The 25,991-nt window shown below is 44.8% G+C and overlaps 1 protein-coding gene across 2 annotated transcripts in view; it reads left to right on the forward strand.

Annotated features, from left to right (window-relative positions):
• The first annotated feature begins 1,299 nt into the window (after nucleotides 1-1,299).
• FBLN1 (fibulin 1) overlaps nucleotides 1,300-25,991 on the forward strand; it is a 53,071-nt gene continuing 28,379 nt past the window's right edge. The window contains exons 1-14 of one of the 2 annotated variants that reach the window (XM_081191015.1): nucleotides 1,300-1,901; nucleotides 9,119-9,218; nucleotides 12,177-12,309; nucleotides 13,907-14,075; nucleotides 15,563-15,622; nucleotides 16,418-16,519; nucleotides 18,536-18,667; nucleotides 19,177-19,314; nucleotides 19,541-19,684; nucleotides 21,144-21,272; nucleotides 22,170-22,295; nucleotides 23,146-23,265; nucleotides 23,951-24,082; nucleotides 25,618-25,741. In XM_081191015.1, coding sequence (XP_081047141.1) covers nucleotides 1,346-1,901; nucleotides 9,119-9,218; nucleotides 12,177-12,309; nucleotides 13,907-14,075; nucleotides 15,563-15,622; nucleotides 16,418-16,519; nucleotides 18,536-18,667; nucleotides 19,177-19,314; nucleotides 19,541-19,684; nucleotides 21,144-21,272; nucleotides 22,170-22,295; nucleotides 23,146-23,265; nucleotides 23,951-24,082; nucleotides 25,618-25,741 — 2,165 coding nt within the window. In that variant the 5' untranslated portion in view covers nucleotides 1,300-1,345. The remainder of the gene's footprint in view (nucleotides 1,902-9,118; nucleotides 9,219-12,176; nucleotides 12,310-13,906; nucleotides 14,076-15,562; nucleotides 15,623-16,417; nucleotides 16,520-18,535; nucleotides 18,668-19,176; nucleotides 19,315-19,540; nucleotides 19,685-21,143; nucleotides 21,273-22,169; nucleotides 22,296-23,145; nucleotides 23,266-23,950; nucleotides 24,083-25,617; nucleotides 25,742-25,991) is intronic. The other variant, XM_081191016.1, reaches the window with a different exon arrangement.

Genomic DNA, 25,991 nt, shown 5'->3' on the forward strand with positions numbered 1-25,991 from the left:
CTACACCATGAGAAGGAGGGCAGACAAGTGAAACAGCTAGCTTAGCACCTCCTTCCTTGGTCCGCACTACTGCTACCAAGTGGGTCTCTCTGTATTTCCTTTCTGCCTCCACTAAACAACCCTTTAATCCAGGGGTAGGCAACCTAATGCCCGTGGTCCCGATGTGGCCCAATCGCCTTCTAAATCCGGCCCATGGACGGTCTGGGAATCAGCATGTTATTACACATCTCTGGGTTATTTGTGGGGCATAGGAATTTGTTCATTTCCCCCCCCCCCCAAAAAAATAGTCTGGCCCACCACATGGTCTGAGGGATGGTGGACGGGCCCATGGCTGAAAAAGGTTGCTGACCCCTGCTTTAACCCTTGGAACTGATTTCCTGTCCCAGGCAACTTTCTATGCTGTGCAATGTGGTAAGCCAGTGCCAGGTTTAGAAGGCACCAAGCCGAGGCGGCGCAATATTGAGAAGATCCATACTTGTGAAGATCTATTTGGGGGCGCCTTGAGCAAGGTGTCATTTTACAAAAAATTACCAGATTCCACTCCTGTGATAATGAAATAATAATAGGGGGGAAACAACAGAAGGCAATTATCAGTTGCTAACAGCACCCATATTAATTGCATTGTCCATGGACCAGCGGAGGCAGGTGGTCCCCTCCAACCCACAGCTGGACACAGAACGCTGGACGAGATGGGCATTGGTCTGATCAGATGGCAGTTCATAGAGCCTTAACAAACCATCCAGATAGAAGTAATGAGGATAATAATAGTATCTTAGAGTTCCAACCAAACCATTAAACAAATTAACTACAGTATTTTGGGGCTCACTGGTTGAAGATTATATGTGGATGTAGAACAGTCCAGTTTTGTAAGTCATTGACTGCTGGTCACCTGGGATGATTACTAGAGTTCTGTGTAAATGGGAAGCCCAGAGCACTCTTAGAGGAACGGGGTGGGGGTAACCTGCAAGCCTAGGAAGCAACTCCTCTCTTCAAATAGGACTCAGCACCATCTGCTCTTATTGAAATAACATTTGACCCTCAGTTAATCTAATCCCCACACAAAGAGCGCAGCCGGAGGGAGGCGGATGGGCTCCGGGCAGATCCTCCTTTGGACCAAAGATCACTCTGCATCTTGTTTGGATAAGATAAAAACGAGATGCCATTTAAGCGAGTGTGCTGTAATTGGAGAATTTTTGCATTGCTTCCTTTGCCTCCTTTTTTCAGCTCCAGATTTTCTCTCAGTCATTAATACACATACATTCAGGACAATCTGTAGGAAGAAAGGAGACTTTTAAACTTTCCACTGAGCGGCCTTGACTTTTTCCGGCACCCCACTTTTTTGTTTATGTGGGATTTTGCTCGCGCTGAAGGTATTTCGAGAATTCCCTTTCTGTTTGGAGGAGGAAACCTGAACCAAAGAGTCTTGGCCGCGAGGTTGTTTCCCAAGGTTCCCAAGTTGGTTGAGAGAGAGAGACGGGGCGGGGGGGGGGCGGGAGAAGGACCACCCCTGGATCCAGCAGAGGACTTTTCCAAGGCCCCGCCTCCAGGCTATGTTTCGCCTTCAACGTCTGCAAGCGGGATAATTGAAAGGAAGGCAGGAAGGCGGCCAATTAACTCCCCACACGGTTACTTTGTAGCGGGTGATCCTTGCAGGCTCCTTCCTTCTCGACCCGCCCTGAGTGGCGAGGGGGGCTTTAGCCGAGCTGGGGGCAAGAAAGTCAGCTCAAACTCAGACAGAGGGCGCGGGAGGGAGCGAGCCAGAGTGAAGCCCCTGCCTGCGGCTGCTGCGCTCTCCTTCCCGGCACCTTTCCTGCCGCTTCCGCGCCGCTCACTGATGGAGAATCTGCGCAGGATCCGGCTGCTCCTTCTTCTGGCTTCGGTGCCTTTGTGCGGCGCGCAAGGTGAGCAAACAGCTGCAATGCTGCAAAATGTTTGAATTGCAGGGCGAGGACGAGGAGGAGAAGACCGGCTGCGAAAGCCAAGATTTGACCCGGGGCAAAAGAGTCTGCGCTCGTGGAAAGTGTGTGTGTGTGTGTTTTGGGGGTGTCTTTGAGCCTGCAGTGGCGTAGCGTGGGGGTGCAGGGGGGGCCGGGCGCAACATCTGGGGGTTAGGGGGCGCAAATCCACGGGTTAGGGGGCGCAAATTACTTGCCTTGCCCCGGGTGCTGACAACCCACGCTACGCCACTGTGAGCCTGGCTGGGGACTGAAGTCCCTCGAGTTGGCGTGCAGGTTACTAGTTTCTTGCAACTAAACTAAAGCGCCCTAATCTGCCCTATTCTGAGTGTACAGTAGTTGATTTCGACGAGACTGAAGTTATTTTTCCTTGAGGTTATTTTACGATACTTGGAAATTTCGACATTCAGAAACATTTTCACGAAAGGAGAAAGGAGGAGACAAATTCATTTCGGAAGCCAGCTCTTGCTCACTTATGTGGTGCCGCTTACTTCCGAGTAAATATGCATATCGATAATCAATAAATCTGTAAGGTGTAACATTATTTATAACTTAAGCATGAGAGATGCTTTTGCCTTTGCCTTTCTGGTCATCCATGCTCCGAGTGTGGATGTGAGCAGGGCTTTTTTCAAGCCGGAACTCTCTGGAACTCAGGTCCTGCCCCCTCAGGTGGGCGCCATTGCCATTCTAAGAGAACCAGGGGGGGCATTCAGGGTGAGTTCTGGCACCTCTTCTGCTAGAAAAATGTGGGACCTTCGTGTAAAGCAGGCATTCCTCCTAAATGCCCTGTTAAACAGATGCCCAGTTTACACCATGGTGCACATTCAGTGTTCTCTGTGTGGTGGAAGAAGGAAGAGTATGGCCCTGTTAAATGTACGAAGGTTTAGGTGCTGATCTGTATGCTCTGCCTTGTGGAAATCTGTGCGCCTCCCGGTGCTCCTGTCACCCCAGTCATTCGCCCTGCTGGCTGAGGAGAGTTGGAGTCCAGCAACATCTGCGGAGCCACAGGTTCTCAATCCCTTCTGATGTGTAAGGGGGGAAGCATTTTTCTGGAGGAAACTGTGATTCCGTTAAGATTAAAAACACAAGTAGATTCTCAAGGGGGCTTGCAGCAGGTTATAATAACTCAGAAAAAAACCCTCCACATGTACTTGTGACACACACGTGGCCCAGCACCCAAATTCTTCTGGCTGATGTTTGTGGCTAGAGAATGTCTCCCTATGGATTCCCTCTGCATTCCCAGAGCTGTGTGCTCTGTCTGACAGGGCTGGGGAGGCAAAGTTCCTCGCAGCTGCTCTCCCCTGGTTGATGGCTGGGAACAGGCTGGTCTTCCCTTTGCCAGAATGTTCTTCCTGGGCTGCCAGCCTACCAGGGGCTCTTGAGCCACTGTTGGATCATTAGAATATTTTAATTTAATGAGATTAAAATGACCCTTTATTAGGACCAACCCCCCAAAAAGTCTGGTGTGGGGTGTAAACTTCCAAGTTTACCAGGTCAATTTTCAAGTTAGATGTTGCCATAGTGTCTGCACATAGGAGAGGAAATGTGGGTTGGTCACTTTGGCCAGGCATACCACTGGTGTGCAATCCTCATTGTGGACCCAAATGCCACCCCTGAGCCAGACTAGGATAATAGAACTGTAGAGTCGGAAGGGACCCTGAGGGTCATCTAGTCCAACCCCCTGCACTACACTGCAGTGTGTAGTGTAGATGGGTATTAGAGTTGGCCTCTGGAAGGTCTACATTCACATTTGAAGCTAACTGGCTGGTCTTGGGCAATCAGTCTAATCCACAGAGGGGTTGTGAAGATAACCTAGGAAGGACCCAGGTAAGATTAATGCTACTTACTGTTTATGTTGTCATGCACCTGAAAGGTTCAAATAAGATTCTTTCTCAGTAATCCTTACCCTTGTGAGGTGGGCCAGCACTATTTCCCCCATGTTTCCAGTGCAGTGGTTGAGAGATAGCAAAGTCACCCTGCAAGTTCATGACTGAGATGACATTTCAACTTAAGACTTTCAGGTCACATTGTGTGCTGGTCCCGGGGGGAGGTTACCGTGGGGCGAGGTCCAGGACCTGAGTCGAGGGTCGGCAGACAGTCCTCCATGGGCGAAGCGGGGTCCAAAGTGAGGAGCCGGGCAAGGACAGGAACTCTGGAGGAACAGGACTGGGTGCTGGCCGAAACAGCTCTTCAACAACGTTGCTCCCGCAAGCTGGGACCAGGCTGACTGGCCTTTATCTTCTCTGAGGCCAGGGGCGGTCTTGGCCCCCAGGAGCCCCGCCTCTCCTGGCCTTAAGGCAAGCACTCCTCCTGGGAGAAACCAGTTCCCTCCGCCTCTCTGCCCTGAGCCTCTGCAGCTCAGGAGAGGCCGGTGGGTTACTGGACCCAGGGGGAGCCTCACCTTCCCCTGACAGGGCTGGGAGAGGCGCACCTGTAGGCACTGTGTCCTCAACCACCTCTGGAGCCAGAGTGGATTCACCTGGTGCCTGCTCCTGAGGAACCGGCACAGGTGCAGGCGCTTCAGAATCAAGGCCCTGCCCCAGTTCAGCCGGCCCTGGAGGCGGGGACTCCTGTGCAGGCTGGGATTCCTCCGGTTCAGCCTCTGAATCGGATGCCCAGGCCATCACACATTGCTAACTAATGACTAGCAGTTCGAAAGCAGACCAGCGTGAGTAGAAAAATAAGTAGCACTGTGGCAGGAAGGTAGATGGCATTTCCATGCGCTCTGGCTTCCGTCACGGTGTCCCATTGCACCAGAAGCAGTTTAGTCATGCTGGCCACATGACCCGGAAAGCTGTCTGCAGACAAATGCCTGCTCCCTTGGCCTGAAAGCGGAGATGAGGGCCACACCCCATATTCAAAGCATTTACAAAGCACCTTTGTTGTTTGAGGAATTCCAAAGTTATCACCATCTTGATCTGACAACCCTGGCAGATAGGTTAATAATTCCAACTTTACAAGCGGACCCCTGAGACTGATCATGAGGGTTTCAGTCAAGAGTGAATCATCCAGTGCACAATACTTTAAACTGGTTCATCTGGGTACGTAAAACAGCCAGCTTAGTAATATAGCCAAGTAATCATCTGGAAATGTGTGCAATGGGGTTAATGGGTGAGCTTATGGTTTGTAACAGGAAAAAGATCACAGTAACCTTGTGCAGTTGTGTTTCTGGAGGCTATGATTTGTTCCTGCTTTTGGGTCGGAGCTCATAAAGGCCTTTCCCATCCTGCCAGTCTAAACATTTGTAGACCTTGTCTCTCTTCCAGCTTTACAAGTCTGTGATTATCTAGGTATAGATTTCCATACATATAGTACTCTGAAGGAGAAAAGGAACTGTCTCAACAGGGATGTGCCCACCCACCCCTAACTTTTGTGCCAACACAACATTTGAAGGGGCAGCTGATGGGTAGACTCTCCATGCAATTGGGAACCCTGAGGGTTATAGGCATACATTTGTATGACTGTAGGCTTTCATTTCAGGCATTGCGCTGAGTGCACAGCTGTTGAGGCTGGTCCAGTGGGTCCTGCTTCCCCTTCCATGCACTTGCTCTCTCTGTGTGCTGGTGAGGTGAAGTGTGGGGGCAGGATGAGTAAATGGCGCTACTGTAATCCCAGGTTTTCTTCTCCGCTGGTACTGTCAAATGGCATAGTCCATTAGGGCATATCATTTTAGGGGGTAGGAGATCAGGGTGACCTGATCTCCTCCCACCTGGTCTCTCAGAACCAGAAGGGGTATGAAGAGTGTGAAGCAAAAACAAACAAGGCGACAAAGTCTCAGGTTGCCTGGGAAGGACCCGGGGGAGGAGAAGACTTAGGGAACTATGGGAAGGTGGGGACCTTCAGTCCCCACAACGGCTCATAGGGGCACAATCATAGAATCATAGAATCATAGAGTTGGAAGAGACCACAAGGGCCATCGAGTCCAACCCCCTGCCAAGCAGGAAACACCATCAGAGCACTCCTGACATATGGTTGTCAAGCCTCTGCTTAAAGACCTCCAAAGTAGGAGACTCCACCACACTCCTTGGCAGCAAATTCCACTGTCAAACAGCTCTTACTGTCAGGAAGTTCTTCCTAATGTTTAGGTGGAATCTTCTTTCTTGTAGTTTGGATCCATTGCTCCGTGTCCGCTTCTCTGGAGCAGCAGAAAACAACCTTTCTCCCTCCTCTATGTGACATCCTTTTATATATTTGAACATGGCTATCATATCACCCCTTAACCTCCTCTTCTCCAGGCTAAACATGCCCAGCTCCCTTAGCCGTTCCTCATAAGGCATCGTTTCCAGGCCTTTGACCATTTTGGTTGCCCTCCTCTGGACACGTTCCAGTTTGTCAGTGTCCTTCTTGAACTGTGGTGCCCAGAACTGGACACAGTACTCCAGGTGAGGTCTGACCAGAGCAGAGTACAGTGGCACTATTACTTCCCTTGATCTAGATGCTATACTCCTATTGATGCAGCCCAGAATTGCATTGGCTTTTTTAGCTGCCGCGTCACACTGTTGGCTCATGTCAAGTTTGTGGTCAACCAAGACTCCTAGATCCTTTTCACATGTACTGCTCTCAAGCCAGGTGTCACCCATCTTGTATTTGTGCCTCTCATTTTTTTTGCCCAAGTGCAATACTTTACATTTCTCCCTGTTAAAATTCATCTTGTTTGTTTTGGCCTAGTTCTCTAATCTGTCAAGGTCGTTTTGAAGTGTGATCCTGTCCTCTGGGGTGTTAGCCACCCCTCCCAGTTTGGTGTCATCTGCAGATTTGATCAGGATGCCCTTGAGTCCATCATCCAAGTCGTTGATAAAGATGTTGAATAAGACCGGGCCCAAGACAGAACCCTGTGGCACCCCACTAGTCACTCTTCTCCAGGATGAAGAGGAACCATTGATGAGAACCCTTTGGGTTCGGTCAGTCAGCCAGTTACAAATCCACAGTTACAAATCTACCGGGATGAGTTGCTGTGCTCCCTAGACCTGGCCTCCTGAGTTGACCATGTTTCTTTCAATAAACTTGTGATTTATTGCCAACCTGCTCCTGACATTCAGCATGAAATAGATGTGTTATGTGCATGCTTGCTCTCTGTTCGGTGCACTCGATATGGCAGTAGATGCTTGGGTTGCTGTATTTTGAAGACACATTTGCCGACTTCTTTTAGCTATGGATCACTATGATGACTCTCATTTTACATATCCATGAAAAAGAGGATGTGTCCTGGAAAAAGAGGACATATGGCAACCCTATTAGATGCAAGATTGTATCATCCACTATTGGGGGTCATTGCAACCACAAATTTTATCTGGCTATACAGGCTGGCTCAAGTATGTGAATGGCGGTAGCATGAGAAAGGCCCCCAGTTTGTTTGATATATATTTATAATATATGGGGCTTTGTTGGATATGTATACAGTGGTACCTTGGTTTAAGAACAGTCCTGTTTACAAACGATTCAGCTTACGAACTCCTCAAAACTGGAAGTAGTGTCCTGGTTTGTGAACTTTACCTCAGTCTAAGAATGGAATCAGAACGGAGGAAGGGCACCGGCAGCGGGAGGCCTCATTAGGGAAAGTGTGTCTCGGTTTAAGAACGGTTTCAGTTTAAGAACGGATTTCCGGAACGGATTAAGTTTGTAAACCGAGGTACCACTGTATATGATTAGGGGCTAATTCTTCTGCAGTATTAGTGTCTGCTTTTTTCTTAAGGCTAGACTTTTCTCTCAGCCAAGATTGTAAATTCAGGTCATCTGATCAGTTTCAACGTTTTACACACAACAAAAACTGTCAAGGGCAGCTTGACATAAGATTTGCACCAGGATATTCATAATTTTGGAATGGTATGAAAGAAGGAAGACGGCTGTTGTAATGCCTACTGACTGACACCTTTGGAGTTACTTGAAGCTCTAATCCAGGCATGTCCAAAGTCTGTTTTGGGGGCCTAATCCAGCCCGCCAGTCGGTTTAATCTGTTAAAATCCTAAAAACAACTGCCAACAACTTTGGCTGGCCCTCATGGCCCTTCACTTCATCAAATCTGGCCCTCTTTGAAAAAAGTTTGGACACCACTGTGTCTAATCCAATGTCATTGAAATTCTTTCAACTGGAGTTTTGGCCAGCCTAGACAATGATTTGAACCAGTTGCAAGACTGCAATAATTTTTTAAAAATAACAATTAGAGTGACTCGTTTATTAGTTCTAATGTTCCTGCTGCGTAGTGAACTTTTGTGCATGAAATATTAAGTATGTCTGTAATCCTGTTGCTCATTAACTGTGTTTATTTTGCTAGACCTGGCCATTGTCCACAAATAATCTGAAGTCCAAATAACTAAGGTTGCAATGTGCACACAGTTAGGCTGCTTAAATGCCACAGTGTTCAGGATTGCAGTCTGTTCAGTTTAGTTCTTTTTGGTATTCTTTTTCCTTTAGATGTATTTGTCAGCTGTATAGTTAATTTCGTTTTCTTTGTAATTTTAAATTCCTTAATTTCCCCCATGTGTTCTGTCTTTTCACTTCTGCATTTTTTATTTAAAAATAGTTTTTAATTCATCTTGATTTCATAAGATTTTACTGTTGTGTTAGGGTGCTTCTTCCACATCCTTACTCCAAGTGGATTATTTCAATCTAAGAGCAGTAACAGCATTATTATGATTATACAGTTGAAAGCAGTTTAAAAGAGGACCACTGAGACATTTTTCTTCATTCATTAGGTCACTCAAGAAAGCTGGTTGGCAGTAGGTTCAGGTTTGGCTGCCTGGTATACTCCAGAGTTTAGGGCAAGGAAACAAGCTGGGAGACAACTTAAATGCAAGGGGGAGAAAGGTCTGGCTGAATGCAGCCGAACACTGGCGAGGGCTCCTCATCGAACCTTCGTAGTGTCAGTGAAGGCAGCAAAGGTGGCATACTTTGCTGCCTCCATTGCACCCTCATTATGTCATCCGGTGGAGGAAGGGGGGTGCGGTGGCTGCGGTCTGCCCTGGGTATCATCGGGGGGGGGGGTTGACATCGCAGCTCCGCCCTCCTGGGACGCTCGCCACTCGCCCTGCCCCCGGGTGACCAGCATGTGTGCCACTCTGGGTGCCAGAGCAGCTAGCTCCGCCTCTGCAGGGAGAGTGGACAGATGATTCCTCAATGTCATTTCCTGAGTGCTTCTGAAACACACTTGTTTTTTCTTTCTGCAGAAACCTCAGTGGAGAGCTGCTGCTCACAGGGATATGAATGGGCAAGTCAAAAGAGAGACTGTAGTTCTCTGCCATCACATCCTGATTCCAAAGAATGCAGGTATTCTTCAAAGCAGCTTGCTTGCTTGTTGTTATAGCAAGAGATAGACTACTCCTCGGGGATAAAGCATTGGCCTTGAAAGCCCAGTGTCCTAAGTTTTCTCTTCACTGCTACTGTAGGGTCCCATTTCGGACACTGACCTGGGACTTCTTCCCATGATAGTAGTCTTCAGTGGAAAAATAGGGGCCTCCTGCCCAATCTATAAACAGCACTCTGAAAAGAACCTTTTTGGGGAAAATATTTGTTGTCTTGCTTTTCAGATTTGTAATTGGCTTGATTTCTTTTTAAGAATGGAAAGAATGTGTTTTGCAATCCTGTCTGCTAGTACTTGGTGAATGTTTACATTTATATTGGCATTGATTACGGCCTCCTACACAACGTGGTTGACAGATAAAACTTAACTTGATTTGAAGTTGCTTGAATAACAATAAAAATTTAAAAAGATGAAACATACACAGGGGTCAGGAAAAGGGGAAATCCTGTTGAGAAATCAAATTGAGGAATGCAGCCTAGCTCCTCTTGGTGCCTCAAGTCACACGGCCCTGGCACCATAGGGATGGCACTGCAGTATTTTGTCCCCCTGGTGGGTAGTCATACTTTGTTAAATATTATTATTACTTGAACTGTGTTTTATATTTTAAAGATTTTTTTACTTTTTTAGGTCACTTTGTACATAGTCAACATGGTGTATAACTGTTTTAACTAAGAATGTGTGATCTTGGGGCTGCATGGACCATCATTTGCAGGATCTTTCAGCCTAAAAATCACTCAAACCCGCTTGCTGTCCCTTTGGGCTCTGCATTCAAGGCTCCATGTCACTCATGTATTTTGATGCAATGTGGAGGGAGTTCACTCCACTCCACTCCACATATGAGATTGCCACCAGCACACGGGTTTCGCCTGGGCCCAGGTTATTACAACTGCTACTCCTTTAACATCACATAATGGGCATGTTTGTTGCCAGAGCCGTAGCTGAGTGATCTTGCGCCCCTGGCAGAACTGTCTAGATTGCGCCCCATAGCCATGGACAAATTAGCTCTTCTTTCCGCCTCTCCTCCAACCCCTCCATTCAATTCACCCTCTATTTAAAACCATTTCTTATGAGGCAATAATCAATATTTATATTTATGGACATATTTTTAAGCCAGTTTTGGCCCCCCATTGCTTGTGCCCCTGGCAGGGGCCCACCTCACCACCCCCTAGCCGAGGTGGTATATTTGTGACTTGACTGTACCACTTGTACAAATTGAAGCTGAGGTTCACTAAGAATGAGTGTTCCTCTGTGCAACCCGCCCCCCACCCCCATTAAAATCCCTCTGAGGATGAAAAATTGGCACGTCAGAGAGAAACTTGAGCTAGAATAGGTTTACTGCCTTACACAGAATTAGGCTGATATTGCTTACACGTACCCTGTAAACACCCTGTTCAAATTGATTTCCATAAATGAGTTTGTTGAAAAGAGCAGCAGGTCCCTCTTTTGTATTTAAAGTTGAAATGCTAAATACCAACTTAGCAAGTTCCTTATTTAACCACAATGTTCTCTTGAAAATGATGGAAACGAGAAGGTGAGGGACTCCCCTCCCAAACACTTGAAACTAGATTGGTGCTAGAGGAATTCCCCCCCTTAAGTTATAGCCTGCACTTTGAATGGTTTTTATGGAAATGAATGAAAGGGAAATAAGAGCAGTCCTGATGCAGTTAGGAAAATCATGCTGTTTTTAAGCATTCACCCTCTGGAGGGGATAGCAGAAGACATGAAAGCGTTCTGGAGCTACAGTTCATTTAATGAACAGGAATGCAGGCTTTCTCTGCTAATTGTAAATCTGATGAAGAGGTGAAGTAAAAGCCCACAATTCTGTTTCTTTAAAGATCTCTTGGTTGGCTTTATTCATTGAACAAAGACTTACTTTTTTAAAAAAGTATGTTGTTTGTATTGAGAGGGTTGGGAAAGAGAGGTATGCCCTGTCCAAGAATTGTACCCAACTAAGCTATACTCTGAGTAGACCAATGCACTTAGTTTGTCAAGTCATTGGTTTCAGTAGGTCTGTTCTACTTGTGACTTAGCTGGATATAATGCATAACATTTAACTACAGATTATGTTGCTTGGTGTTATGTATGTATCTAAACCAGGAAGAGCCAATGTGAAGTTCCTCAGGTGTTGTTGGACTACAATTCCCATCATCCATAGCTAGCATAGCCAATGGTCATGGATGATGGAAGCTGTAGTCCAAGAACATTTGGAGGGTGTTACACCGGCTAACCTTAATTAAACTAAAAGCAACCAGATTGTGTAGCTGGTTTGGTGCAGATATGTGGTTTCCTGAGCTCTTAACCAAGATTAAGAAATCAGGACACGACTCAGGCTCATGTATCCTTCTGCCCTGCTCTCTTGTGAACCCCCATTCCCCGCTTCTCTTGCCCCCACTAAGCTGCCCTAAGTGGAACACTAACCATACTTGGCTGAAAGCAGATGTCAAATTCTAATTTAGAACTATGGTTTTTTCTAACTCAGGGCAGGTGTGACACTAATCATCATCATCATCAACATCTTCAGGGCAGTTTCCCTACCTCTCCATACTTTGCTTTTAAACTCTCAGTAAAGCCTAACTAAATATAGATTTCACTGGCCCAATTCACACGTAACACCAAACCAAACCACAATTTAGCGACCTCTTCAAGCGGAAATCATGACCACTTTGTTCTTCCTCTGGTCTTGCTATTGTTGTGCTGCTGCAAGCTAAACTATGGTTTGGGCTTAGTGCGTTGTCTGAACTTGGACTCGTGGTTTGTCTCCTCCAGACAAACCATAAGCCATTAGAAAGAAGCCTTGGCTACAGCTTGTGGGCTGTCTGAAGATGCTGAGATTTTGGCTTGAGGCAAATATTACCATACAAGCCTTTATGTGCTTGGCCTCAGACACACCCACCTCCCCTCCCATTCTTTTTACTTATTTGTAGCATAGCTCAGGAACAATGCTGCCTCAATCAACTGGAAGAGCTGCGTTGCACAGCAGGAATAGCAATTGCCAGCAAGCATGAAGACTGTGATTCCAATGAAGGCAATACTACCTGTGAAGACAAAGTCATTAAGGTGAGATTTCAGAGTTGCCATTATTTGATATCAACCGTTTGCCTTGAATTATGGCTCAGAATTTAACCTCTTAGGCACAGCATTGTATTCAAGCCTCCTGGAGTCTAGATTTCCACAGTGTTTCTGGAACATGGCATTCTGGGAATCATATCAGCTCCTCAGTAAGAAGACTGGTAGGAGGAGGCAGCTTGCCCTTTACTATATTATACTTATATTATATTATATTATATTATATTATATTATATTATATTTAATATATTCATATTTGTATTTATTCCCCTATAGTGTGTAGCATCTAGGTTGGGTGTGCCCTAAGGCACCCGGCCAGTACCCTACATTAGATGAATGGTGTGTTCTAAAACATTGTAATTCTTAGGTTTTCCTATATACTTCCGCCTACAACATTGTTTAAGTCAACAAGCAAGAGTCCTCTTGTGGCAACTCCTTAACGTACCGTTAGCACAATGTTTGCTTCTCCACGCTGCTGGTGTTTGCTAATTGGCAATATCACCCATTGTTGAGATTACAAAGCTTTATGCTGCTCTTTCTTATACTGGAACTAAATATTATGGCTGATGTGTGGCAGCTACCCAAAATAACCTTCCCTGTGTCTCCTCTGTCCCAGAATTGGTTCTAGGACATGAAATAGATTAATGCACCAACCTGGGTGAAACTAAGCAGGTCTGAATCTGGTCAGGAGCCAGATGGGAGACTACTTTGGTGCCCATCACAGAACAAAGGCAAGATTTAAATGTAATAAATGAAAATAATTGGGATCCTCAGCACATCGAGAGTTTCCCCTGTAGTGAGACGCAGGAGCTGGTGGTGAAGGTGGGGAAAATCTCATTGCATTGACATCTCAGCATGAGTTGAGTATCCATGGATGTTGAGGAGGTTGCAGGAGTGGTAAAGGGCTGCTGTTATTTCAGTGCTTCGTCAGAGCCTAACTTACAACTTGTCCACCAGCCACAGCCATCTTTGGGGGTGGGGATAGCACAGCTGGATACAGCCGACAGGCATACTAGTCATTTATATTATTTATCTCTACTGCCCATCAAAATGGGATTTGCCATTTCTCCCCTATTGTATTTATATCAAGATTTATTTTTTTTAAGTCATAGTTAAGATCTGTTCTTGTATATGTATTATGTGGGCATCAAAGAAGCAAAAATAATGTATGGAGTATGAGAGCAAAAATATTCTGGAGGGAACCACTGGACTGAGAGCAACATATAGGCCTTTGGTAATGTATGAAATATGCCACAGGTTGACTTTTGGTTGTTTGTGAAATATATGTTGGGAAATGTAATAAAAATTATTCTTATTATATTACATTACATAACAGCTCCTTTCAATTTCCCCAGAGACCCCCCAAAATACATTATGAGAAGTTTTATCCGTATACAAATATTTTTAAAATAAATACATGATGTGATGAACACCAGGGGAGGGGAGGAGGACTGAGGGAAAGCGGAGAGGACATGTTTAGAGTAGCAGCCAACCTGAGGGGCCACTGTGCTGCTAAAAGGAACCTGAATGTGGCTGCTAATACAATACTATAAAGCTCATTGATCATGTCTGTATTGCATTTTGGCAGAAATGTTGTTATTGCTGCTTTATGGGGAAGGTGGCCCAAAAGCAAGGGAACAGCTGTGAGCAGAGCCTCCTGATGGGATACCAGTGTGGTTTGGTCTTCCGAGCTTGCTGTGTTGAGGGGCAAGAAAACTCTGACACGTTAATTGTTGATGATCATAACAAAGAACTAGGTAAGTTACACCCCCCCAGCACAACTTTATTTTTGAAATACGTAGAGGGGAATTGTTTCAGATTTAGTTCAGTTCAGAACTAATGAGATTTAATGAGATTGTGCTAGGAATTCACCATGTGCAGAAGTGGTTGATGTCTCAGAGCTGGGGTTTTGAAGTTGTCTACCTTCAGGGAACACCTTCCAAATCAGCTTGTCTTGCTTGGGCATTTCCACATATCCTCTGTGCATTGCAAGGATTTTAGGGGCAGATCCTGGCCTAGTTTACACACCTGAGTTATATACTTAGCTCACCTGAAGGAGTGGCCAGTTATGAGGCTTCATCATTGCCTCACTTTCTGCTGATGCACACACCAAAGAGAAGACGGTGTTGGGGGCTCCAGCATCACCTCTGAACTGCCACTTCTGTGGTTGCTCTATGAAATATCTGTGTGTTCCTAAACAACACCTTCAAAAGTTGCTTGATCAGGTTGCTGCTATTGGTGTGGTTCACAACTGCACAAGCCGTCGGTCAGTGTTTTGTTTCTGTCTCTGCCAATAGCTGGAGTTTCAATGTGCTACAGCAATACTGAAAGAAGTAAAAAAAGCTCCCCTTTTATCTAAATCTTTAACAACTCCATGTTCTAGGTAATCCTTAACCATTATGAGGCTTGCATTACCATGTGGCGTCCCAATCTCCTGCCCTTAAATCTCATGGAATGCCAGAGAAACAAAAAGAACATGAAGTGCTAGTGGTCAAAGTGACCTCACAAAATGTTGTTTTTGTTACTGTTTTGTTACTCTCCTTGCCTGGCCTACAGACACTTAATTCAGAACCGTTCTGTCCATTTGTGAGAAAGGAGCATACAGAGTGGAAAAAACAAAACAAATCTATTTTTAAAACATTATAACTCAAATAACTCTGTTACCAAATAACTCTGTTGATGTTCAACAATACTTACTGGGTCTGCTTTTGGAGTCATTTTAACTTCAGTTGCATCTGCAAATATTTAGAAGCAACCTGTGTGGCTGAGGTTCATGGCAATTCTCAGTCAAGGACCTGTTAGATGACCCCTTGTCCTTGTTTAATTCTCAGTCAAAGACCTTTAGACAACGCCTTTCCTGAGACAGCATGTAATGAGTTAGCCTCAGCAACTAAAAATCTAGGCCAGACAGCAGTTGAGGAACTAACAACCACATTTACAAAACTCTGGATGGAATAGGACTACAGATAACATTCTCACTCTGAGGCAGATTTGGCCTAAATCCAACTGTCTTGGGAGGTACCCTTAAAAAAGCATCTCTACGAGAAAATGTCTGGCAGGAGTCACTGTGTGGTAATTGACCTGTTACAAATGGTCATATAAACCTCAGATTTAAAACAGAGTCATAAACAAGACTTCGTACATCAAGATCCATTCTAAATAACAGGACAAAGGGCCATTTTATTTTAGCAGGCTTGACCTTTCTGTCTCACTCTCCTAATGTTTGGCTTTTTTCTCCCTCAAGACGCAGCATCACCAGTGGAAGTTGATAATGAGGATCATTACCTTAATGACCGCTGCAGAGGTAATTTACTAATTTGTGGGGCAGGGCTGAGAGAGAGAAGCTGTTTGTCAGACCAGTCTGAGTTTGTGACTGAATCTGTTCAGGGGCCTCCTGGCTCACCCAGAAACCACTACAATAATAGAATCGTAGAGTTGAAGGGACCACTAGGGTCATCTAGTCTAACCCCTGCAATGCATGGGGCCCGAACCCATGCCCCTGAGATTAGGAGTGTCTTGCTTTATTGACTGAGCCATCCCAGCTCTGCTGCATTTGTCCGTATTGCACAGTTTGCTCCTAATACTAATGTCACTCTTAAGCCTTTAGTCAGGCACCCTGTAAAATTAATATTGTCTACCATTTTTTGGTTGCATGGGCTGTGTAGAAGGCACATTACAAGTCCTCCACAGCAGCTTAGCTCTGTTTTGTTGGCAATGCATGCAGACTGCTAGCTATAGTCAGCGTTGCCATTTCATGTGCACTGCATTGCTGGGGGTTGGACTAGATGACCCTTGGTGTCCCAACTCTACAGTTCGATGAATTCATGAATGATGGCAACCATCCCATTCACAGATCCCTCTTTCCATTTTGGGCTTACCTTGACTGAACAATGCAAATTTAGGATACACATAATAGTGGAAACACAGAGTATTCTGTTCTGGTTTTGAACCACTAATTTGTAGTTAATTGTTTGTTTTCTCCAAAAGAAATTAAGGAAGATACAATACTGTTAAAGGGCAAATGCTTGATGCTGGTCTTTGGGTTTCTTAATGATGAACTTTAAAAGAACTCGCTATCTTCTGCTGTTGTCCTTCGCAGGAGGCGGCCCTTGCACCCAGCAATGCAGGGACTCTGGCTCAAGTGTTCTCTGCTCTTGCTTCATGGGCTACCAGCTTCAGCCTGATGGCTTCACTTGCGAAGGTAAAGAAAGGTTGCCCTTTGCTTTTCTTTTATAGTTTTGTCCTTTTTTTAGAGAAATAACTCTGGCTATGTGTGTCCTGCTGTTCAAGTACTCAAAGTAAGCTTGCGGAGTAAATCAAGAGAGGAACAGAACATAAGAGTGAGTTTGTGCACACATCGTATCCCTGTGTTTAGGGCAGCCCTAAAGCCTTGTTCTTGGTGAAGCAGAAAGCCTGTATATCTCAGCGATACCACTTCAGTATGCAGGTGTGCACTTGCTCCACTGAGTGCTGCTTCATAAAAGAGCAATCATGCACACTCTTGCACATAGAAAACTTGCTGGGAAAGTGATGCTGCAACACTTCTTCCTGCCATTTAGTTTTCTATGTGCAGCAGTGTGTGTGTGTGTGTGTGTGTGTGTGTGTGTGTGTGATGAAAAATACTCTCCTACTGCCTGGGGTAGTTCATCCTAGCTACAGGTTATTAGATCAGTAAGAGTACGGCCCACGAGGGGCTTCAGATGTTGCAGGGAAGAACAGACAGTGCAGGTGCCTTATGCTTCCTCTCTCTCCCTAAAGCCATTAGGTTTGAAGTCATGGCTTTAGAGAGAGAGTTTGGAGCTGCGCAGGGACAATCTATTACTTCAAGGGGGATTCTTTCCACGCTGCATTTCTTGCAGCCCACCTTCCTTCAAGGAACTTGGTTTTTTGAAAATAGGGAACCAGTGACTGGTCCAAGGTAGCTCAGTAATAGTTGTAGCTGAGTAGGGATTTGAACCCAGGTCTCCTAAATTTCCACCTATTACACTAAGAAGTGGAGAATACTGCCCAGAATAGAAACGACATGCACACACACAACGCATACAGTGAAGAATCAGCTACTGGCCACTTTTCTTCATCCCTTATTTGTCTTGCCTTATATCTCTGTGTAGAAGCTAATTTCCCCTGCTCCTTTTGGTGTTGTGTAGCTTTCTCTGGCTGCTGCAGGAGCTTTCAGAATTTCTCATGGCTTGCCTGCTCTCACGTGGCAAATGTAACATGTGACCAAGATAGGCAGACCCAAATCCCTGAAAGCTAACTTGGCATAGGATTAGGCTGAATAGGAGGCTAATATATGCACTGGGGGTGCCGGGTGCCAGGGCTGCAGCAAACATGAATTGAAATGGATCAGAAAAATCTTTGGCACTAGGGACAGAAAGAATATTACATCATCATCATCATCATCCCATCTTTTCCCTAGAACGGGACTCAAGGCATCTTACAAAAACTGAATCAACATGGATAAAACACCAAAAACTAAAAACATATATAAGATAATTGTTTAAAAGCTAATTAAACTATTATTACATACTGGGTGTAATTGAGTTCCGTTATATGCACTGGGTCTTTTGCAGTTGACTAATGAGATGCAGATTTTTCAACTGAATAGGAGGAAATAGGCAACTTGCACATTTATGAAAGGATAAGAGGAATAAAAGAATAAACTTTTAGTTAAGATTGAGTTCAGACAAACTGTGGCTCAGTTATTTGTTGGTTAGCTTTCTTAGCTCTGGGAAAGCAGAAATCATTATGTTGCGCATTTTCTTGATCCGACCGCCGCCACCGCCGCCACCAGCAGCAGCAGCCAGGGCTGTGCAGCGCATGCAGGCAGTAGGGAATCCACAGGATGGGATGTTGTGGCATGAGGTGTGTTTTGCTGAGGATTAGTAGCAGTGTGTGGAATTTGATTCTTTTCCTCTGAAGAAACTGCCATGAGATTGGCAGGAGGTCAGCAGAGCTGGGGAAACTGGAGGGACATAAAGTGTATCTAACCAAAAAGGAGAAGAATGACTCTCTTCGTCAAGTTTAGTTTTGCTTTCCTTCTCCCTTTCTTTTATGAATATTACATGAGAAATAAGGTTTTGTTACTTTGAGAGTCTAAGCATACACACTGCTTACTTCCTGAACACCAGCGAGCATTCTCTGACTTTGACTTCCTGATGGTCGTATGGTATGGCAAAGTTGCCGTTTCACATATTTCCCCCTTTATTATTTCTAGATATGAATGAATGCCTTACCAACCCTTGTGCCATTGGACAAATTTGTATCAATACAGCAGGATCTTTCCGCTGTCAGCGGGAGACCAGCTGTGGGACTGGTTATGAACTGACAGAGAACAACCTTTGCAAAGGTATGTTTCAGACTTCTCACAAGAGAGATAGATGGTTGCTGTAGTTCTTAGCCGCTACTAATGTATCCTGTTCTCTTGAAATTTGCTGTGTTAGGTCCAGTTCACACATAATGCAGGAAGCTTGTTTGCCACATGTACACTAGTGTTTGCTGTAGTGTATGCTACAAAGCAGGACACCTTTTCTCATGCTGGGTTCTGAAATTAGAAGCCCACCCAGCTGAGGTGAAAATGAATTTGGGGAGTATTTTCAGAGTAGCGTTAGTCCTTATAAGTGTAGCCCTTTGCCAGCTTGATTCCTGTTATAATGACTAATGTGGCTTTGGCACCACATGTTTGCTGCTATAACACCTAGTTCTACCTTAATCCTGCAGTGTGGTTATACCTTTAGAATAATAATTTAAAAACCCACATTTGGTCTGATTTGCTTAAATGTTGCTTGTGTCTGAAGCATGACAAGATGGCTCTGCAAGACCTTACGCTAACAAATTCTTTCTTTTGTGATGTACCAGATATTGACGAGTGTGAGACTGATACTCATAACTGCCTCCCCGATTTTATCTGTCAGAATACTCCAGGATCCTTCCGTTGCCGACCCAAGCAACAGTGCAGGAGCGGCTTTATACAAGATGCACTGGGCAACTGTATTGGTAAGGCATGTTGCGCCTGAAAGCCAGTACCATTGAACTGGGTGTCATTCCTGAGAGGCTAGCTGCTGTTACAGCTGCCCCACTATTGCCACTGGGAAATTTCCTCCGTTTATGCTGTCCCTGCCTATGCTTTGTCTTTTCAAGGGAGCATGCTCAGTTAAGATTTTAAGGTTGGTGTTCTGCTCTTAAAAGTTTCCCTTTTAATTTAATGTTTGTACTGTTGTAGATATCAACGAATGCTTGAGTGCGAACGCACCTTGTCCTCCTGGACAGACTTGCATCAACACAGATGGGTCTTATGCTTGCCAGAGGAATGTGCCGAACTGTGGGCGAGGCTACCATCTAAACGAAGAAGGCACAAGATGTGTAGGTTGGTACAAAGGGTCCATTTAATCCTGCATCCTTCCTCCTGGAGAGATGCCCCTGGAGAGGTCAGGCATGGTGACAGCCACCCTGCCATTGGTGCTCCCTGGTATATTGCCTCTGGACACAGAAGCTCAGTTCCGCTATTGATGGACCTGTTCACAAACAGCCACCTAAGCCAGAAGCCACTACTGCAACCTGTGGGTGTTGAATTAAAAAGTACCTAAATGTCCATTACATGAAGAAGTGATGCTCACACCCTCCTTTCTGTTTTGTTTCCTTTCTAAAAATTGCCATATTTTAGAATAGAGCTGAGCCACAACAAGTCTTTTTAATGTCATTTTCACTTCTGCTATTTTCCAAGAGATTTTTTTGCTAAAAAATCTTGAGTGCTATGTAACATTCCTAAATAAATATTTAGGACCCCAAAGGCAGTTTTTTAAAACTCTAAGGAGCTAAACTCTAATACTTACCCGAGTGATTGTTCCACAGGGCAGAGCTCAAAGAAGCTTCGGAACCATGGGAGCAAAAGTGCTGTGAAATACAGGACCACCCAGACAGAGCAGGGCTCCATGGCATGTGCTGTCTCTCTCAGCCCAAGTGCTATTAGTGGCCGTGCACCAATCCCCAGCCCTGCCTACAATTATTAGGCTGGAAGCACTGCCTAAGCTTTGGTTCTGTTTTCTTGGAGAGTTTCCAGCCCAAGGATTGCATAGTCCCCCTTGATCCTCAGGTTTCTCTGAGCAGTACTCAGTGGACCCATGGATCAGGTATTAGACAGATCTTTGGAGTCTTGAAAATCTGGAATCTTAAGAATAAGCTTTTTCATTGCCGTTTGCATGGCCTTGTCTGCCTGTAGTGCCCAGGACTTGGACAAAATGCAGAGAAAGGCTTTGAATTTTTTTACAGGTTTGCTTGACTGTTCAACAAAAGCTTCTTGGGCGTACTCACTTCAACATAAATGGAAATTTTGCTGGAGTCTGCTGCATTATAGAATGTTTCCTTGGGTGTGTAATCAACATTAATATTTGCAAAGGAATCAACACAGTAAAGCAATAAAATGCCAAGTTACGATAGCTCACAACAGGTCAAGAACAGTCCCAAAATCTAAAAGTTATTTCTAGCAGCCGCTTAACATTCCAAAGACCAAAAGACCTCCAAGTGTTTTTGCAGATCACTTTAAAAAAGGATAGAGAACTGGCCAAGGCAGCATTTGTCAGCAAAGGTTCCCCTAGGTGGCATGGCAGCATCAAGAATGCCCTAGACCACATAAACACCCACTGTGCTCCAAGGACACTCTTGACATGACTGGTCTATGTACAGTTGTGAGATGAGTTGGGAAACCCATGCACTCCATGCGCAAACCTGTGTGTAGGTTCTCTGAACCAGAGCCCTTTGGTTTTTTCTTACTTTGTCATGTTATGCTTTCACCTCAAATTGTTTTTCTAACCCTTCTGTATTACAAGATGTGGACGAGTGTTTGCCACCGAATCAGCCTTGCGGAGAGGGCCACACTTGTGCCAATTCCCCTGGAAGCTACCGCTGTGAATGCCGAGCTGGCTACTATTTTGAGGGAATCAGTAGAACCTGTGCTGGTAAGTGACAGGACATGCGTTGGCTCATGCCCTTCCTTTAATTCAGTCACCTAACCCTTAAAAAAAAAAGATAAATCAGTAGTATTTTGCTTTATTTGGGTATTCCTATGCCACACTTCACCACAAAGTCACAGGAAGGCATACACCACATTAAAACACACCACTACATGTTTCTAAAAACAGTTGAAATAGCATTACAAAGTAAACAACAGCATAAACAAAAATAACAGAAATAACATAGAACAACAATGGAGACAACGCCATCACCATCAACGACGACAATACGTTTTATTATTTATACCCCACCCATCTGGCTGGGTTTCCTCAGCTACTCTGGGCAGCTTACAGCACATATAAAACATAGTAAAACATCAAACATTAAAAACCTCCTGATGCAGGGCTGCCTTCAGAGGTCTTCTAATAGTTGTGTAGCTCTTTATGTCCTTGACATCTGATGGGAGGGTGTTCCACAGGGAGGACGCCATACTGCTGAGAAGGCCCTCTGCCTGGTTCCTTGTAACTTCACTTCTTGCAGTGAGGGAACCAGCAGAAGACTCTTGGAGCTAGATCTCTGTGTTCAATGGGGGTGGAGACCCTCCTTCAGGTATACTGGGCTGAGGCCGTTTAGGGCTTCAAAGGTCAGCACCAATGCTTTGAAATGTGCTCGGAAACATACTGGGAGCCAGTGAAGATCCTGGCTCTGATATTAGGATACAACTTTTCAGCAGTTACCACACTGACTTGCTACAATATGAATTGGGTCTAAGATAGAATAATGTGCTCAAGCCAAAGTTATAGTGAAGTGTGAATCATTCAGAAATTGACTAAAATGTTTTTGTGAACTCTGATTTATATGCTTTTCTTGAAATCTTCTGAATGACATGTTTATTTCCGTAGATATTAATGAATGCCGACGATACCCCGGTCACCTATGTGCTCACAAATGTGAAAACACGGCTGGCTCTTATTACTGTAGCTGTACGATGGGCTTCAAACTTTCAACTGACGGGCGGTCATGTGAAGGTAACATTGACAGTGCAATCGTATCCTTGCCTACCCCAAAGCACATTCCACTGGGTTCAGTAGAGCTTACTCCTGGGCATGTGTTCCGCAGGGTTTCCCAAATGTCTGAGTTTATTGGTCTCTTCATGAGGTTATCAGCAACCCCAATCCAAATTCTTAGGAATGTAGATAAAGTTAAGTCAAGAAATATTGATATATAATCAACATTTATTATTAGTCAGTCACCATTACTAGGAATCATAAAATACAAAATGTAAGGAATACTGTTGGATTGTGGAATAACCTTATTAAATACAGAAGTTCCTCACTGTTAAAGGATGCGCACTCTGTACATGCCCACGCCCTTTATTTCTGAGGCTCATAGTTTCTAATTAATTTTATCACACTGTATTTTGTAAGCTACTTTTCCCACCCTTTCCTCCCTTTTGACCCCTAACTCTTTATTCACCCCCCTGCACAGCCTCATTGACCTCAGGGGATTAATACTGACCACCTTGGGGAATTCTGGTGTGGTGTATAGGATTGCAGCCCTATAGTGTGAGTGTGAAGGAATGGTTAGCCTATCAGGCCAGGACTGGAGAGACCTGGATTCAAGCAATGAATCTCGCTTAGCCATGAAGCTCACTGGATGACCTTGGGCCAATCACTGGATCTGACTAACCCACCTCCCAGGTTTGTTGTGAGGATAAAAATGGATGAGCCATTTTGTGGTCTCTTGAACTCCTTGGATGAAAGCCAGGATATGAAAGGAATGGAATTAAATTAATTCAGCTGCTCAACAATTCATACGGTTGCTGACAAATAAGGTAAAAAATATTGCTTTGCATTAATGCGTTTTTGTTGGTTTCAGACTTGAATGAATGTGAAAGTAATCCCTGCAGCCAGGAGTGTGCTAATGTATATGGTTCTTATCAGTGCTACTGTCGCCGGGGCTACCAGCTGAGTGACATAGATGGCATCACCTGTGAAGGTGGGTAGCAATCATTATGCACACGGCTCATATTAACTTATGGAAGCTGCAGTGTTCTAATGAAGACCATTGGTCCATCTATCCCAATGAGACTGGCAGCAGCTCCCCAAGGGTTCAGGCAGGGGAGTCTTCTGTGGAGGCCTCACTCCCTCACGTGGGCACCTGAAGAACATAGGAAGAGTCATGCTGGATCAGGCCATAGGCCCCTCTAGTCCAACATCCTGCTGTCATAGTGACCAGCCAGATGCCATGGGAAGCCTGCAAGCAGGTCTACAAGACCAGAACATCCCTCTCCCGAATTTGGGATACTCAGCAGCTGGTACTGAGAGGCATACTGCCTCTGACACGGGAGAGAGAACCTATCTGCCAGGGCCAGTAGTCATGGATTTGTCTGATACTCTTTTAAAGCCATCCAGTAATGGGAGTGAATTCCAGTTTCTGCTATTCTTCCAGAAGTGTTCTCCTAGAAACTGCTGAAGCTTGCTGAATTGATTACCTTGGAATTTTGAGGGGAGCAGGACTGTTTCCATGGAAGTCTAAGATCCAATTTACCCATCCTTTAGTTAGGTAAAATGTAATGTGTACTCAAGCGTTATATCATCCATTCTGTAGAGGCGTAAGAGTTGAGCAACAAGGCAGTAAACAGTCTCTCGTGTACTTGCTAATTGGTGAATATGCTTTTCAGATATTGATGAATGTGCCTTGCCCACTGGAGGACATATCTGTGCCTATCGATGCATTAATGTTCCGGGGAGTTTTCAGTGTACTTGCCCCTCCTCCGGTTACAAAGTAGCCCCCAATGCACGAAACTGTCAAGGTATGTTTAAAGCATAATGATGTGCAAGTGTGACATTCATAAGAAAGAAGAGCCCCGCTTGTGGTCTAGAGAAAGCAGAATTCTTTTGTCATGTTCTGTTACAAAGAAAGAACTTCTGATCGAATGCATTTGACAACACATTTGACAAGTCATTCCCAAAGTTCGTTCTCTAAATGCTTCTTCACCACCCTCCTGAATTCAGAAACTTCATGTCTTCTTCTTAAGGGTATCTCAAAACTGGCAGGGTTTTTTTGTGTATGAGATCTGTCCCTCTTTGGAGGGAGCGGGTGACAGATGTTAAATAGCACAACAAATCTAAGATGTTTGTATCATCCCTGTTGTGTAGGGTTTCCATATCCAGACAGAAAAGTTGTTGAGGGGGGAAAATGCTGTTTTTGAGCTATGTTTAAGGCAAAGCGGCACTGTTGACAATAGGGTGCCATACGTTCAGATTTCCCCCAACATTAATAATAATAATAATAATAATAATAATAATAATAATAATAATAATAATTTATTATTTATACCCCGCCCATCTGGCTGGGCTCCCCAGCCACTCTGGGCGGCTTCCAAAAGAACATTAAAATACTATGATACATCAAACATTAAAAGCTTCCCTAAACAGGGCTGCCTTCAGATGTCTTCTAAAAGTCTGGTAGTTGTTGTTCTCTTTGACATCTGGTGGGAGGGCGTTCCACAGGGAGGGCGCCACTACCGAGAAGGCCCTCTGCCTGGTTCCATGTAACTTGGCTTCTTGCAGTGAGGGAACCGCCAGAATGCCCTCAGTGCTGGACCTCAGTGTCCGGGTAGAACGATGGAGGTGGAGACGCTCCTTCAGGTATACTGGACCAAGGCCGTTTAGGGCTTTAAAGGTCAGCACCAACACTTTAAATTGTGCTCGGAAACGTACTGGGAGCCAATGTAGGTCTTTCAAGACCGGTGTTATATGGTCTCGGCGGCCGCCCCCAGTCACCAGTCTAGCTGCCGCATTCTGGATTAGTTGTAGTTTCCGAGTCACCTTCAAAGGTAGCCCCACGTAGAGCGCATTGCAGTAGTCCAAGCGGGAGATAACCAGAGCATGCACCACTCTGGCAAGGCAGTCCGCGGGCAGATAGGGTCTCAGCCTACGTACCAGATGGAGCTGGTACACAGCTGCCCTGGACACGGATTCCCCCAATTTCCTCCTGGACGCTGCTACTGGTTGCAGTATTCCACATATGTCTGGGGAAATCTGTATGGCGTAGGGCAACCCTACTGTTGTGGATGATCACTGCGGAATAATCTCAGACTGCTGACCACCCTGCTTGTATTTCTTTTTCTTTCCCCCTCCACACTCACCTATATTTAAACCGGCAACTAAAGAGAGCTTTTCATGCATCTAGTCTATGGAGGTTTATGCCCTACCTAGCTTTCTAGGTGGAGAGTTGTCCAATCTTGTGTGAAGTAGTCCAGCTGAGGCGCAGAGCAAACTTCATCACTGCCAAATCTATACTCCCACAATAAGCATCCTCTGTCCTCCTCTCCTGCTTTTACAGATATTGATGAGTGTGTTACAGAAACACATAGTTGCTCATACAATGAGACCTGCTTTAATATTCAGGGTGGTTTTCGCTGCCTTTCCCTGGAATGCCCAGAAAATTATCGCAAATCTGGAGATACGTAAGTACATTTCTTTCTTTCATTAGGCAGCCTGTACTAGTCCCCATCATCATCATCAAAGTGAGGAAAGAAAGAAAAGAAAAAAGGAGAAAAAATGCAAATGCAAATAAAAATACAATAAGAAAAAAGATATAATGTAATACACCGAATATAAACAATTACACTTCCATACATAATTATATAGATACATAAGTAATGTTATTGTCCTTACATATATATGATTATTAATCATCTACTATATTCTGTATAG

The sequence above is a fragment of the Podarcis bocagei genome, assembly GCF_964188305.1.
Source record: "Podarcis bocagei genome assembly, chromosome: 4".
Lineage (NCBI taxonomy): Eukaryota > Metazoa > Chordata > Lepidosauria > Squamata > Lacertidae > Podarcis > Podarcis bocagei.